This window comes from Dermacentor andersoni, chromosome 11, assembly GCF_023375885.2.
Source record: "Dermacentor andersoni chromosome 11, qqDerAnde1_hic_scaffold, whole genome shotgun sequence".
Taxonomy (NCBI): domain Eukaryota; kingdom Metazoa; phylum Arthropoda; class Arachnida; order Ixodida; family Ixodidae; genus Dermacentor; species Dermacentor andersoni.
In genome coordinates, this window is record NC_092824.1 from 78,301,078 (window position 1) to 78,314,070 (window position 12,993).

Sequence of the window (12,993 nt, forward strand, 5' to 3'; positions counted from 1 at the left end):
GGATGCCAGGAAAAGGGTCCGTATCTAACACTGGTAAAGGAGGCCGTTCACTTGTGGGGAGCAGAACGCGCTAGCTCAAAATATAGGTTTATTCTCTCTTAGAGGACAGACAAAACGTTTATCCTTCGTCAGTCACAACATATTTACAACTTCAATTAAATATAGATAACGCGTCTCGCATAGGTCACCGACAATGTCGGGAACAAACAACTGCATGACTCATATGATGCATAAAAAAAAATTGGGAGAAATCGTTATCCATTCATTACTTTCCGAGCACATATATAGCATGCACACTTGACACTTTTGGTGCACGTGACCAACAAGGTGGGCCTTGTTTCCAGTAAATATAGCATTTCTGCCGTTTTCGACCCTCCCAGCTGGCGGGGAAACTCTATGCGTGTCTAATAACGCCTACAAAGGGAGCCGAAAACGAAGGTATAGCGATTTTCATTGAACCCCTAACTCAAAACACACACGCATCAAAGTTTACCTGCACACTGCAGCCAAATAACCTCACAATTCTTCAACAATACACTCTACCTGGGCGATTTAGTGCTTGCGTAAAGCCGTGGCAATAGCATGTAACGTTTGGAGCGCTTCTGTAGTCGTATCAAAAGCTTCGATGTAAAAATCCATCCTTTGCCGCGAAATGAATAATTACAGTTCAATGCCTCTATAACAGACGCCTCTATAGCGAAATGACCCGTATAACAAGCGAATAGTTATGTCCCTGTTCTATTCTGAACTGTGCGGTGCCCGGCTTTACAACGAAGTGACCTGTGTAACGAATGAATTCGTTACAGAAGTTTTCAACGTTATTCGTTATAAACATTATTTTAAGGAATTCGTTATACGGGTTTTCAAGGTTATTCGTCATAAACGTTATTCAAAGGAACTCGTTATACGGGCTTTCAAGGTTATTCGTCATAACCGTCATTTAAAGGGACACTAAAGTGAAGAATGATTTCTTCTGCATCAGTAAATTACCGTTCTACAACACCAAAAACACCACTCTTACAACGATAAGACATTTGGTAAGCCAGAAAAAGCGCAAGAACGAAATACGGATGGCGACGCCTACTTAAGTTCCAGTACCGGGGCTGTGACGTCTTGGATTTTGATGGCATCTTCTAGGGCCCACTAATTATATATAGCGGTTCGGATTGACTACATTGTGTTCTAAAGGAAACAAATATTAAACATGGCAAGTTTCGGGAACCTTTATTCAGCCAACGCGGCCCAAATGCGAAAACACACTTTGGAATCCCTGACGTCACGCTGACGTACTGGCGCTGGGGTTTCGGCGCGAAATTCAAATACTGATACTTGGGCCTTCATTTTCTCATCTAATAAGCAAACTATTTTTTTTAAATTACTGCCTGCAGGGTTCTCAAACAATGCTTCATTAGTCTAAACTGATTTATTGTTTCTCTTTAGTGTCCCTTTAAATGAATTCGCTATACAGGTTTTCAATGTTGTTCGTCAAAAACGTTATTTAAAGCAATTCGTTATACATGTTTTCAAGGTTATTTGTTATAAACGTTATTTAAAGGAATTAGTTACGCAGGTTTTCGTGTTAAAGACGTTCGACAGCATACAGTTGTGATAGGATTCCTTAAGCTGTCCAACATTGTCTTAGTGCTGCGCATTAATGCACCCTTTAATCGCTACAAATTTTACTTCGCTGATCGATCGACCGATGTATTTCTGGACGTTTCACACGTCAGTGATACACAGGCGCTGCGATACACGCCGCAGTGCGGGTCCCCTGGATAGCATGCAATGCCGCGGACGTGTCGAGAAATGCCTGCGCGCCTGAACCGCCACGGTGCGTCGAAGGTGTTCACCCGATGTGCCACATTTCCGAGGCGCGTACCGCTTTCTGTGACTAACACTGTGCCGGCCCCGAAACGCATAGGCTAGCAGAACGCAGGAACTATTCTTCGGCATTTGCGCGAAAATAGGCGCTTACTAACCGAGGCTGCTACGGAAATGCAGGTGCATTCCGCGAGAGAGAGCGAAAAAAAAAAAAAGCTAGGTAGATTGTTAGGCTTGTTTTCATAAAGCCGGTTACCCAAGGAGTCGCATTTCGAGTAAGGTAGACAGATAGATTTATCATTAAGCGTGCGATCTGTCTTATAATAATTTTAGGGCACGATGGCATTCCATTGTTTATTATATACGACTCTCGTAATAAGCACTGCGTGCCGCGCGTCGACGTGGAGGACTGACATAACTATTCCATACTTGCTGAAAAAGAAGATAACGTTAGACTTATTCCCGTCATTGAAAACAACGCAGCCACAACCTTCGCATTTCGTGTGTTCGGTTCCCACCTGCGGCAAGTTGTTTTTTCATCCACTTTAATTTCCATTAATTTATCGTTTCTTTATTTCATTTATTAAACACAAGTAATTTCCCCTATGTTGTCCTTGGTGTCAGTGTTTGTTGGCTTCTCATGATATGACTAATAAAAATCGGGACCCTCGGTTAATCCCCTCTCTTCAAAGTAAACCATGGTGGTTTAACGGTCCCAAAACTGCACGGTGCGAGGGACGTTGCAACGGTGAGATGTCGTTCGATATAGACCACCTGGGTTTCCTCGACGAGCACATACACCTAAGTGTACAGGAACATTTCATTCCCATCACACCCCCATCGGAATGAGGCCTGGATTCGAACCAGCGACCTCGTACTCGGCAAAACAACGCCGTAGCCTCAGTGTCACTGCGGCGGCGTGTCGGAACATCTATTGTGTCACTTTTGAACGTCTATCGTGTCACCTTTGAAAAATAGCCGGTTTCTTCGACTTGGCCGTAGTGCCTGGCACTGGTTCAGGGAGTGCAGCCCTTTTCGACTTTTTTGCTTTTTTATTTTTTTTTAACAGTTAAGCGCGCTCCGCCGGCACGGCGCTCTTCGCGTCTTCACGTCGTGCAAACCAAGTTGTGCACGAGTCCACGGTTCTCTACACACTCGCTAATTTGGAAACTGCAGGCAGCATGCCAGCTCTCCATACCTGACAAAATGGCGCAGCGCTATAGTTAATTCACGGTGCGCGGACGCAAATTATCTGTTGCTTTAGCTGCGACGCTTACTCCACAAGTGGCATTAGGATGCGCGATACAGGTTCGGCTGCCTGAGTGGTGTTGCGAAGGTGGCTTATTAAAAGCCTAGTCACACGTTAAATTGCTTTCGATTGCATGTTCGTTTTTGGAACGCGTTCTCCTGGCAAAAAAAAAAAAAGAAAACAGCGTCATACGCGCACCGTTCCGTTTTGTCCACGTAGTACTTACCCCGATAGCGATTAATGCGAGGACGAAAAAAAAAAAACTCCCTTTTGCTACATGCAGATTTGTCCAAAATGTTCCCGACAGGCCTGCACTGAGTTGATGAGAGCTGCTGGCCGATTGCAGAAAGAGGGCCGCACAGGAGCTTGAGCACAGTATACTTAGAAGCTAAACACATCTGGAATCACGGGACCCGCCGTGGTTGCTGAGTGGCTATGGTGTTGGGCTGCCGAGCACGAGGTCGCGGGATCACATCCCGGCCACGGCGACCGCATTTCGATGCGAGCGAAAACACCCGTGTACTTAGCTTTAGGTGCACGTTAAAGAACCCCGGACGGTCGAAATTTCCGGCGTCCTCCACTACGGTGCGCCTCATAATCAGAAAGTGGTTTTGGCACGTAAAACCCAACATTTTTCTTTCTTTTTTTTTTTCGAATCGCGGGGAGCAGCGCCAACTCGTAAAACGCCCGTAGAACGCAAGACAACAGCAAGAGCTACGACCCAATGCGCCGAGCAGACAACTATAAGCTTGCACTTTTCAGTTCAATTTCCAAATAAACGTGCAGCGCCGGTGCAGGCACTGAGCTTGATCTTCCTCAACGAGCACTGCGCTCCATAGCCACACGGTAACACCACTGTACACTAGTGCAGAAAGTGCAGTTAAACCGAAGAGACGAACCTTAAGATCAGTGACGTCGCACTGACCTACTTATACCGGCACTGGGGTTCCGGCGCAACATTCAAAAACAAAAGATTAGTCTTCATTTTATGTGCGAGTCATTCGCACGTTCAATTTCTGGCCCCGGTGGCCGGATTTTAATGTTGGCCAAATGCAAAAAACACTAGTGTACACAAATTCGTGCGTGCATTAAGCGGTCCTAGGTTGTCATAAATTAAACCGGAGTTGCCCCCTACGATCTGCCTCGCGCTCGTTCAGCTCGTGGTACTCGCACGTAAAACCCCAGAATCGAATCGATCTTCCAGCAACGAGCCTTTTTAAAGCACAACCACACTAACGCCTTCCTTTCACGTCATCTTGACGATGCCTCTTCCTGGCGGAAAGAGGCCGAGTAGCTTCACTCGAAGATGTCCCTTTAAAAAACCACCAACCCTTTACCTGCCGGAAAATTGAGGTAAGCGAAGCTTGTCCTGCATGCACCTGAGCTTCGTCACGGTTGAGTAACCCACAGGTAACGGTGCCGGATTGCTTCGGGATCCCGCTCCCTTAGCTCGGAATCTTCTCGCTGCTGTCGGATTTCCTGGGCTCGGACGGCTCTAACGGCTGGATCAGCGCGCCGAACCCTTTCACGGGCGAGTTCTCGCCGCCATTCATCGAGCGTTGCCCGTTCCTCGGGGGAACGCACAACGCGTGGCCATCCCATCCGTTTTCCGAGACTGAACTGAACGAAAACGAAGCCGGCGCTGTGCGCGTGAAACCCTTTCCAGCCCTTTCCCTCTCCGGCAGCAGCGAAACGGCTCTGATTGGTTGCGGCGTGGCGTGAGCGCGCGCCTATGCAGCTGGAATACTTGCTAATGACTCACGCTCCGGGGCCGGCTCATCTGTCAACTCATCAAACCGCCCTTTCCCGCAGCTGCTCTGCTCTGGTAGCGACTGTATTGTTTTTGCGTGACCGCGACAACGCCACTTGTGAGCCAATACAAGCTTCGCTTGAAAAAGAAGCCAACACCCATTTGCAGGAACCGGGCTCTACCTCTCCCTGCGGAAGCAAGCTCGCTTCATGAGCAAGGAGGAGGCGTTCCTCGGCAGCCGAACCATCCACGCTCTGCCCCTCGCCCTCTCCATGGTGGCGTCCAGCGTCACGGCCGTGGGGCTCGTGGGTTTCGTCGCGTACTACTACGTTCACGGATTCCACACGCTCTGGGTCATAGCCGCCTTCGTGCCAGGATCGCTCGTCGTGACGTACCTCTTCCTGCCAGTCCTGTACCAGCTCAAGGTTACGTCCATCTTCGAGGTGAGGCGCCAACGCCGTGGCCTTTAAAGCCGCGCATTCACAAGAGCAAATCGACTCGACGCTCTCGCTGCACTTCCCACTTACAACGAACTATTTACAGCTGGTTTGGTTGATTCATTCATTCATAGGAGGTTTAACGCCCAAAAGCAACTTCGGGGCTATGATTGAGACGCGGTTCGCGGACGGCTCCGAATTAACTTTGACCACCCGCGGCGGGGATGCGAACCCGCACCTTCGAGCTTAGCAGCAGAACGCCATGACCACTAAGCTACCACGGCGATGACTGCAACTGCGTTCGTTCAAAGAACGCTGACTATGACAGCTTCGGCATTTCATTTCTTGCGTTAAATGAAAGCCTTCGACCTCGAAGCCCCCAGAAGAAATACTAGCAAGCCTCGGCCCTCCCTAAACGATTTAGTACGAGGCCTTCTCTACCACAGCCTCTCTCGCTATGGTTTCCCTGGAGATGTATGGGTCATGACTTCATGACGCGCAAGGTGGCCACGTGAGAGAAGACACCGCGACGCTTTGGCACCATAGCAGACTATAGCAGGCTATAGCAGACTAGTAGCACCATAGCAGACTAGCGAGCGAGTCGGAGCGAAACGATAGCCATCAATAAGAAGCGAACGGCGTAGCCACCAGGTGGCGGCAGTGAGTGAGTGAGTGAGTGAGTGAGTGAGTGAGTGAGTGAGTGAGTGAGTGAGTGAAACAACCTTATTTCGATAATTTTGCCTTTCCACAGCCGTCTGCTATGTATTTACGGGCATGACGATGATGTATGGGGGCTTTATGGCGCAAGGGCCAATCACGGCCCAAAGAACACCGGTTAATTGACGTGCATCGTTATTTACATACGCAGTACCTGCGCATGCGCTATGGAAACAGCGTGGGAATCGTGTCTTCCCTGACATACTTCGTACTGAGCGTAAGTACAGGGTCATCACATTTTGCGCGAAGCGAGCCGCTTACCGTAGATTCGGTTGACAAAGTTGAACTCCAAACCTATGAACCATATGAGAACATCTAGTAGGAGACGGGACAGCAGGAGTCACATGCCGTAGTCTCGAGAGCACGCAAGCTGCACTCACAATATGCTGCAACAATCCAAGGCACGTACAATAGCGTTCCCTGACTGCTCTCTAATATGCGGGGTAAGGAAATGCGAAACTTACGATAGGAGTAAGCTTCTTGTTGGGATAGTTGGTGACGCACAGCTATTATTCTTATTTTGACCAAGTAAAACAGTTGGTAGCAGCGCTCGTCCTGCCTCCTTCCTATGTATAATTGTCAATTTTCACTCCTCTTCTAATAGCGAAACTCGTGTTAACGTACGCGTTCGCGTTTTTTATTCAGCGCATGCTTCATACCTCTACTCTAGTAAACAATTCATTAGTATTTAGCATGAACGCAATTAAGACCCACAGTTTCTTTACAAACATCACACTCAATCTTATTTATTTATTTATTTATTTATTTATTTATTTATTTATTTATTTATTTATTTATTTATTTATTTATTTATTTATTTATTTATCAGCAAACCACCGGTGCAGCTGGAATTTTCAGCGCTGCAGCAGCCATATCAACAGGTAAGGCCTGGCGAGTAGAATACTAGACCGACAAAATATAATTCGTGTCAAAACTTGAGCACCTTCAAAAGATGGATTAGCCTACAAGTACGCGAGTACAGACACGCTTGTTCAGTAAGCGCGGAACGTGACTCTATAAATATGTCCGACAATCGCTTTTGGGGATTATTTTTACAGCTTTCGATAAAGCGCCGCATGTAGCTTTGTAATCCCGCTTCGAGACCCTCAACGCTCTCAGCCTAGTCTCGGCACGGAGACAGCAACGGACACCTCCAACGAAACAACAAACTTTTTTTTATTTCGAACCAAAGTGAAATACGCGACACATTTGTGAAACTTGCTCACACTCTGAAAAGAGAATCTGGCTGCAAAAGCACTTTACAGTGATTCTGATCCAGTTTAATGGAAAAGAATTAGATGAACAAACAACGATGATCAACTGAATCTTGTCATAGCGCTACCAGTACTAACATAAGAAGAGAAGCTTGTAGACTATGAAATAAGCCTGAGAAAACAGTAAAGACGGCGCAAAGAGCGATGAAACGCAAAAAGAAAATCGCAGTTCGAGGCACTGACAACGACATCAACGTATTAGACACACGAAGTAATTAATGCTCGTAGTTTTATCGTACGAGTAAATCGCAGTAAACATTCGCTTAATAACTAAACAAGCATGGTGTCACGCACGCAAGACAAACACAACAGTACAGGAAAGCAGCGACGTGGATTAGACCGCAAACGGGGGTAGCTTATATCCTAGCTGAGGTTAAGGAGAAGAAATTGAGTTGTGCATGGCCATGTAATGCGTTGCAAGAACAGATAACCTGTGGCCTACTGAAGTTACTGAACGGAAAACAGAAGCGCTGTCAAGGACAGCAGAGAACTTGGTGGCGTCATCGGCAGAGGAATGCGAATTGGATTAGATTCAGCCAACGCAAGACAACGGTAATTGGAACCCACTGATAGAGGCGCTCCGCCGCATACGGAATGTATACGGCAGGCATTACCAAAGTCTGGCTGAGACCTTACCACTGCCGTTGAAAGGAGAAGTGTACAATCATCACTGCATGCATTCTACCGATGCCAACAAATGTGGGGCATCAACTTGGAGGTTACCAAAGAAGCTCGAGAACAGGGACCGCGTCAAGAGTGATGGAACGAAAAATGTTAGGCGTAACGTTACGAGAGAGAGAGAAAGAAAGAGTGCGGTGTGGATCAGAGAGCAAAGGGAAATAGCCGATATTGTAGTTGGCATTAAGAGACAAACAATGGAGCTGGGCAGACCATGGAATGCGTAGGGTGGATAACCGGTGAACCACTAGAGTTATAAAATGCGTGCCAAGAGGAGGGAAGCGCAGTCGAGGACGGCAAAAGACTAGGTGGAGTGACGAAATTGGAACATTTGCAGGCGCAAGGGTGTTTCAGTCAGCTAGCGCAAGGCAATGGTGATTCGAGACCACAGGGATTGGCCTTCGTAATGCAGTTCACATAAGATTATGATGATGATGATGATGGTGATTATTATTATTATTATTATTATTATTATTATTATTATTATTATTATTATTATTATTATTATTATTATTATTATTATTAATATTATTATTATTATTATTATTATTGAAGCCTTCGCCCGGTAGTGGGCATAAAATGGGCTGATAATCATGGTGCATGACAAAGATGAACACGCTACGTTTTCTTCTTCTTTTTTTTTTCTTTAACCGGAGAACGTTTACCAAGCCTTAAGGGGTTAATTTTTTGCTCCACATAATATCTGTTACTTCGTAGTCTTCGAGGTGTCTCTGCACGCTTCAGGTGTCATCATTGGAGTCGCAGGAACCACGTACACCGCACTGGTAAGTCCGATTCCCTCGCATCACTGTACTACTTACTTGCACGCATCGACAGACAACAAGACACGGTTTCTCTCCGTGTGAAAGTTCATTCATTCAAAAGAAATTTAATAATAAAACGCAGCTTCGCCATGAGGGCGAAGCAATGAATGACGTAGAAGCGCGTTAGATTATTACACGAAGTGCAGTATTCGTAGTCGTAGTGGCAATATGACTTGACGTAAACGTAAGCTAAGTAGAAACGAGGTGTTGTGCTGGAGGACCTCTCTTTGAATCCTGCCATCGGACAATTTCATTTATGTTTACTAATTAAAGCTAACTTCTTTCTTAGCGACTTTACCACCCCTTCTCCGTATAGGGTATGTTTCAAACTTCTTTTCTGCGCCGCTCCCAGAGGTAATGCACAGCCGCGCGAATGAAGTTACATCATTTCCAGGTTTGAGTTGTGCTCTTGTTTCGCACTTTTAATATTTAAGTCTGAAAAGATTTAAGACGAAAGACATGCGCTATGTGTGTGTTGTTTCATTACATTCGTTCGTGGGCTACCATTCTCAATATTCTGAGCAATAATTTTGCCAAGAATTGAAGACCTGGTACGAGCAGACAGACAAGACAGACAAGAAACTTTAATTGGTACTAAGGGACTACGTTGTCGTAGTCGCGGTCCGCACCCGCGCCGGGGGCGGAAGACGAGCAACTTTAGTGATAGAACGGTGCAGCAATGTAACCTGCATATACCGCATGCCGTAAAGCATGGCATGGCATGTAATGTACATACACCACAACATATATACGGCACCTCACGGCTACGCCGACGGCGACGGCACAACTCCGCTTGGAATGTCCATATAACTGCTACCGCAAATCAAGTAAAAACAGCTACGTGTGCTATTTGGACATAGCTACAAAAAATTTACTACACCCGTTCTTCTCTATGACAGCTATCTGTCCAGCGGTAGCTATCTTCACGACCCACTGAACCATTCGTCGTGTTCTTCGTTTCGAAAAGTATGCGCTTCACTGAACTTCGTGCTTATACGCATCCTACGCCCCCGTAATGCTGTAACAGGAACACGTTGTGCACCGATTCTATTTGCAGCTCTTCTTGTCAGAGCAGTGTACTTGACAAAACAAAGAACACGGGACGTATGTGAGATATGACCCGCGTAACGTGCTGCGGCAACTTGCACAGCTGGTCCACCAGCTGCACCATTGTGGCGAATGAGCGACTGATCCAGGAGGACCTAATCACTGCATGAATGCTATTTGCGGCATAGTAAAGCTATTCTTCTGCCGTTATCGATAACAAAAGCTATTCATCACTACCATGAGCAACCTAATAGTCATGAACTTCGCGATAATAATTTGGAGCAGTAGTTTCGACAACAAGGGAAATGAAATCATGTTATATATTCAGCCTGCCAGAGACCGGCGCCGCGCGTTATATTAAAATTCGAGTTTATGATGTTATTATTCGTCTATTATTATGATTGGATAAAAAGTCCCATCCAGGGATAACGTCGTGAGGACAGTTGTCGATCACAGCAAAGAGAACAGAAGTAGGGCGGCCGGCTATACTTAAACGCGCAGTACACATATTGAAATTCGAGTTTATGATAGCATGAAAGCACTGCTGTCGGCTGTTAAAAACTGGCACCAGAAATCAAAACAGACGTACAACTTTCGTGTATACACTTGAGCGCAAAACACAGACGGACGTAGACCGAAAGGGGGGGGGGGGGGGGGCACAGTGCTGACTTTTGCCGTATCCTCAACAGGGCGGCCTTCGAAGCGTCGTGTGGGCTGATAGCATACAGGCGCTAATCATGGCAGCGTCGCCGATCTTGATCACGACAAAGATCGTTTACGACTCTGCTCACAGCCCCGTTCCGCTGCGGCCTCTCGCCGACGTGAACGTCACAGCATACATATTACGGTGAGCCTATATATTGTCTTTCCTTTCTTTACTCGAGTATTGTGTCACCGCCTGCTTAAACAACGTAGGCTTTCGACCGCCAACCTTCCAGGCCGAATTCACTGAAACGTGCAAACCGTAGAGGATTCCTTCCATGTCCTATAGCTTCTCGATTCTTTTCGTTTGCGAACATTCAGCGTACGCTCCGATTTCGTGAGAAGTCTAGCAGGTCCACGTACACATCGTTAGCCTTTCACCATTGCCCACTCGTTTACAGCGAGACATTTGAACGTAACTTATCTTCTACCGCAAGAAAGCAGTTGCCGTCACCGCGTTAGCAGCCTGTTTCTGCGTGTGCTTAATTTTCAGAACAGACTTGGACATCACAACGGACGAAACGGTATGGGCGGCTTCATTAGCAGCCTTTCCATTCCACCTGATGAGGTTAGGACTGGATCAGATGATTACGCAAAGATTCCTGGCTGCGAGGTCACTGCGAGACGCAAGAGTGTAAGTTGATCGGGAATTCTTCTAGCGCTATCGCAAGTCCTGTTAAGTTTCGTTCAACGGCTGTAAATGACACAATCAAATAAATTGGTTAGGTCATGCTGAATGGTTCATTTGATGATTGATAGATCAATCAGGCTAAGTTCTATGACCCATCACTGATCACAGGGTAAATTCCTCTTTTGGGCGCTGTACAACACCCGTCCAGCACAAATCTTAAAAAAAAAATTAAATTATGGGGTTTTACGTGCCAAAACCACTTTCTGATTATGAGGCACGCCGTAGTGGAGGACTCCGGAAATTTCGACCACCTGGGGTTCTTTAGCGTGCACCTAAATCTAAGCACACGGGTGTTTTCGCATTTCGCCCCCATCGAAATGCGGCCGCCGTGGCCGGGATTCGATCCCGCGACCTCGTGCTCAGCAGCCCAACACCATAGCCACTGAGCAACCACGGCGGGTGGCACAAATCTGTTCAGTAATATTCAGTGATTAGATTATACCTGAAAAAAGAATGGCGTAAATCCTGCACCAACTGACACTTTGATTTGCAGAGGTCCCGGCTAAATATTGCTGTTTTCCCTGCCTATGATTCCGTGTCATCGCAAGTACTCTGCAAACAAAACGACAGCGCTATCACACTTTACATGCACACTTTACAAGTTTGCACCGTTAGGGATGTTTTCTTGTCGCACAGGTAACATTTTTACCGTTAGGGCCTTACTAAAATTTGTAGAGGCCGACAACGGAGCTCTGACTAGACGTGCGATGACAAAAGACGTAGTTGAAAACTGTAATCATGCTGACAGGCTTGGGCGCACAGAAACATCCGACAATTTCACAGAGAATTTCACAGGGAGAGATATAAAACTCTCCTGTCGGTAGAAATTTGTCGACGCGGTTAGCAAATTGTACGATACATAAGGAGCGTCTTTTAAACTTTAAGCCAAAGGGAAAGAAACAAAAGCTAATTTCGGAAGGTTGTTCGACACATTGAGCAGTAAATTGTACAGAGTGGGTGTTTGTTACTTTCCTAGGATGCTGGCAAATGAAATGCGGTACGCATCAGATCGCCAAACAGTTTATGGAATGGGTTGAAGCAAGGCCATGGCAGAGAAACGAAACCAATGTTGGCAGCATTGATTCTGCCTACGCGATATCCTAAGACCGGACACTCACCTCGACTTCGATGCGTCGGTAGCTCCTATGAAAGACATTGTCACGATCCAGATAGGGAGCGGCTCATGCGGTCTGCAGGCCTTCTTCCTGCGTGCAAAAAAGAAAAAAGAAAACGTATGAAAAGCTCGCGTGCATGGCTTCAGAATTTCGCCAGCGATAGAAGCACTAGAAATACGAAGGTGGTATACGACGACGCTTCGTTCTAGCTCCGTACATATATTCGAAAGTTGCGTGACCCATTTCGAAAGACCGCAAGCCTGACCGTTCGAACAGAGAAAAACAGTGAAACTTGCAGCGCCTGGTCCAGCCGACACTCGTGGTCGTCAAAACCCCGCTGGTCATTGTTCGCAGCAGCTCGCTGACCACATGGTGGGCGAGGGCGTACCGGGGTGTCCACCAATGGGTAAGGATTATTTATCGCCGAGTTCGTGAGCATCTGGATCCACGAAAGTGATAGCGATGAAAGAGTGAAACGCCTCGTGCCAGAACCTGCCTCAAGCGATAAGCGAAAATGACGGCGCGGACTTCTCCTTACGACGAAGTCAAGAAAGATGTCAGCCAGAAGGTGAGAGCCTGATTACGGAGATAGTGCGCAGCATTTGGCCAAAAAAACTGAGGCAAGTCATTTTGGCTCCGTCAGAGCAGCCGACCACTCTACAGCTCGTGGCAGGTTTAAAGGCCAACG

General features: G+C 46.7%; 1 protein-coding gene across 3 annotated transcripts in view; it reads right to left on the minus strand.

Annotated features, from left to right (window-relative positions):
- Positions 1 to 12,993, minus strand: part of LOC126518071 (uncharacterized) — a 158,975-nt gene that overhangs the window by 34,365 nt on the left and 111,617 nt on the right. For all 3 annotated transcript variants that reach the window (XR_011891032.1, XM_055064139.2, XM_055064136.2), the window contains exon 5: positions 12,309 to 12,395. Coding sequence is in view for 2 of the 3 variants with exons in the window: in XM_055064139.2 (XP_054920114.2) it covers positions 12,349 to 12,395 (47 nt within the window). In the remaining variant the exon portion in view is untranslated. The remainder of the gene's footprint in view (positions 1 to 12,308; positions 12,396 to 12,993) is intronic.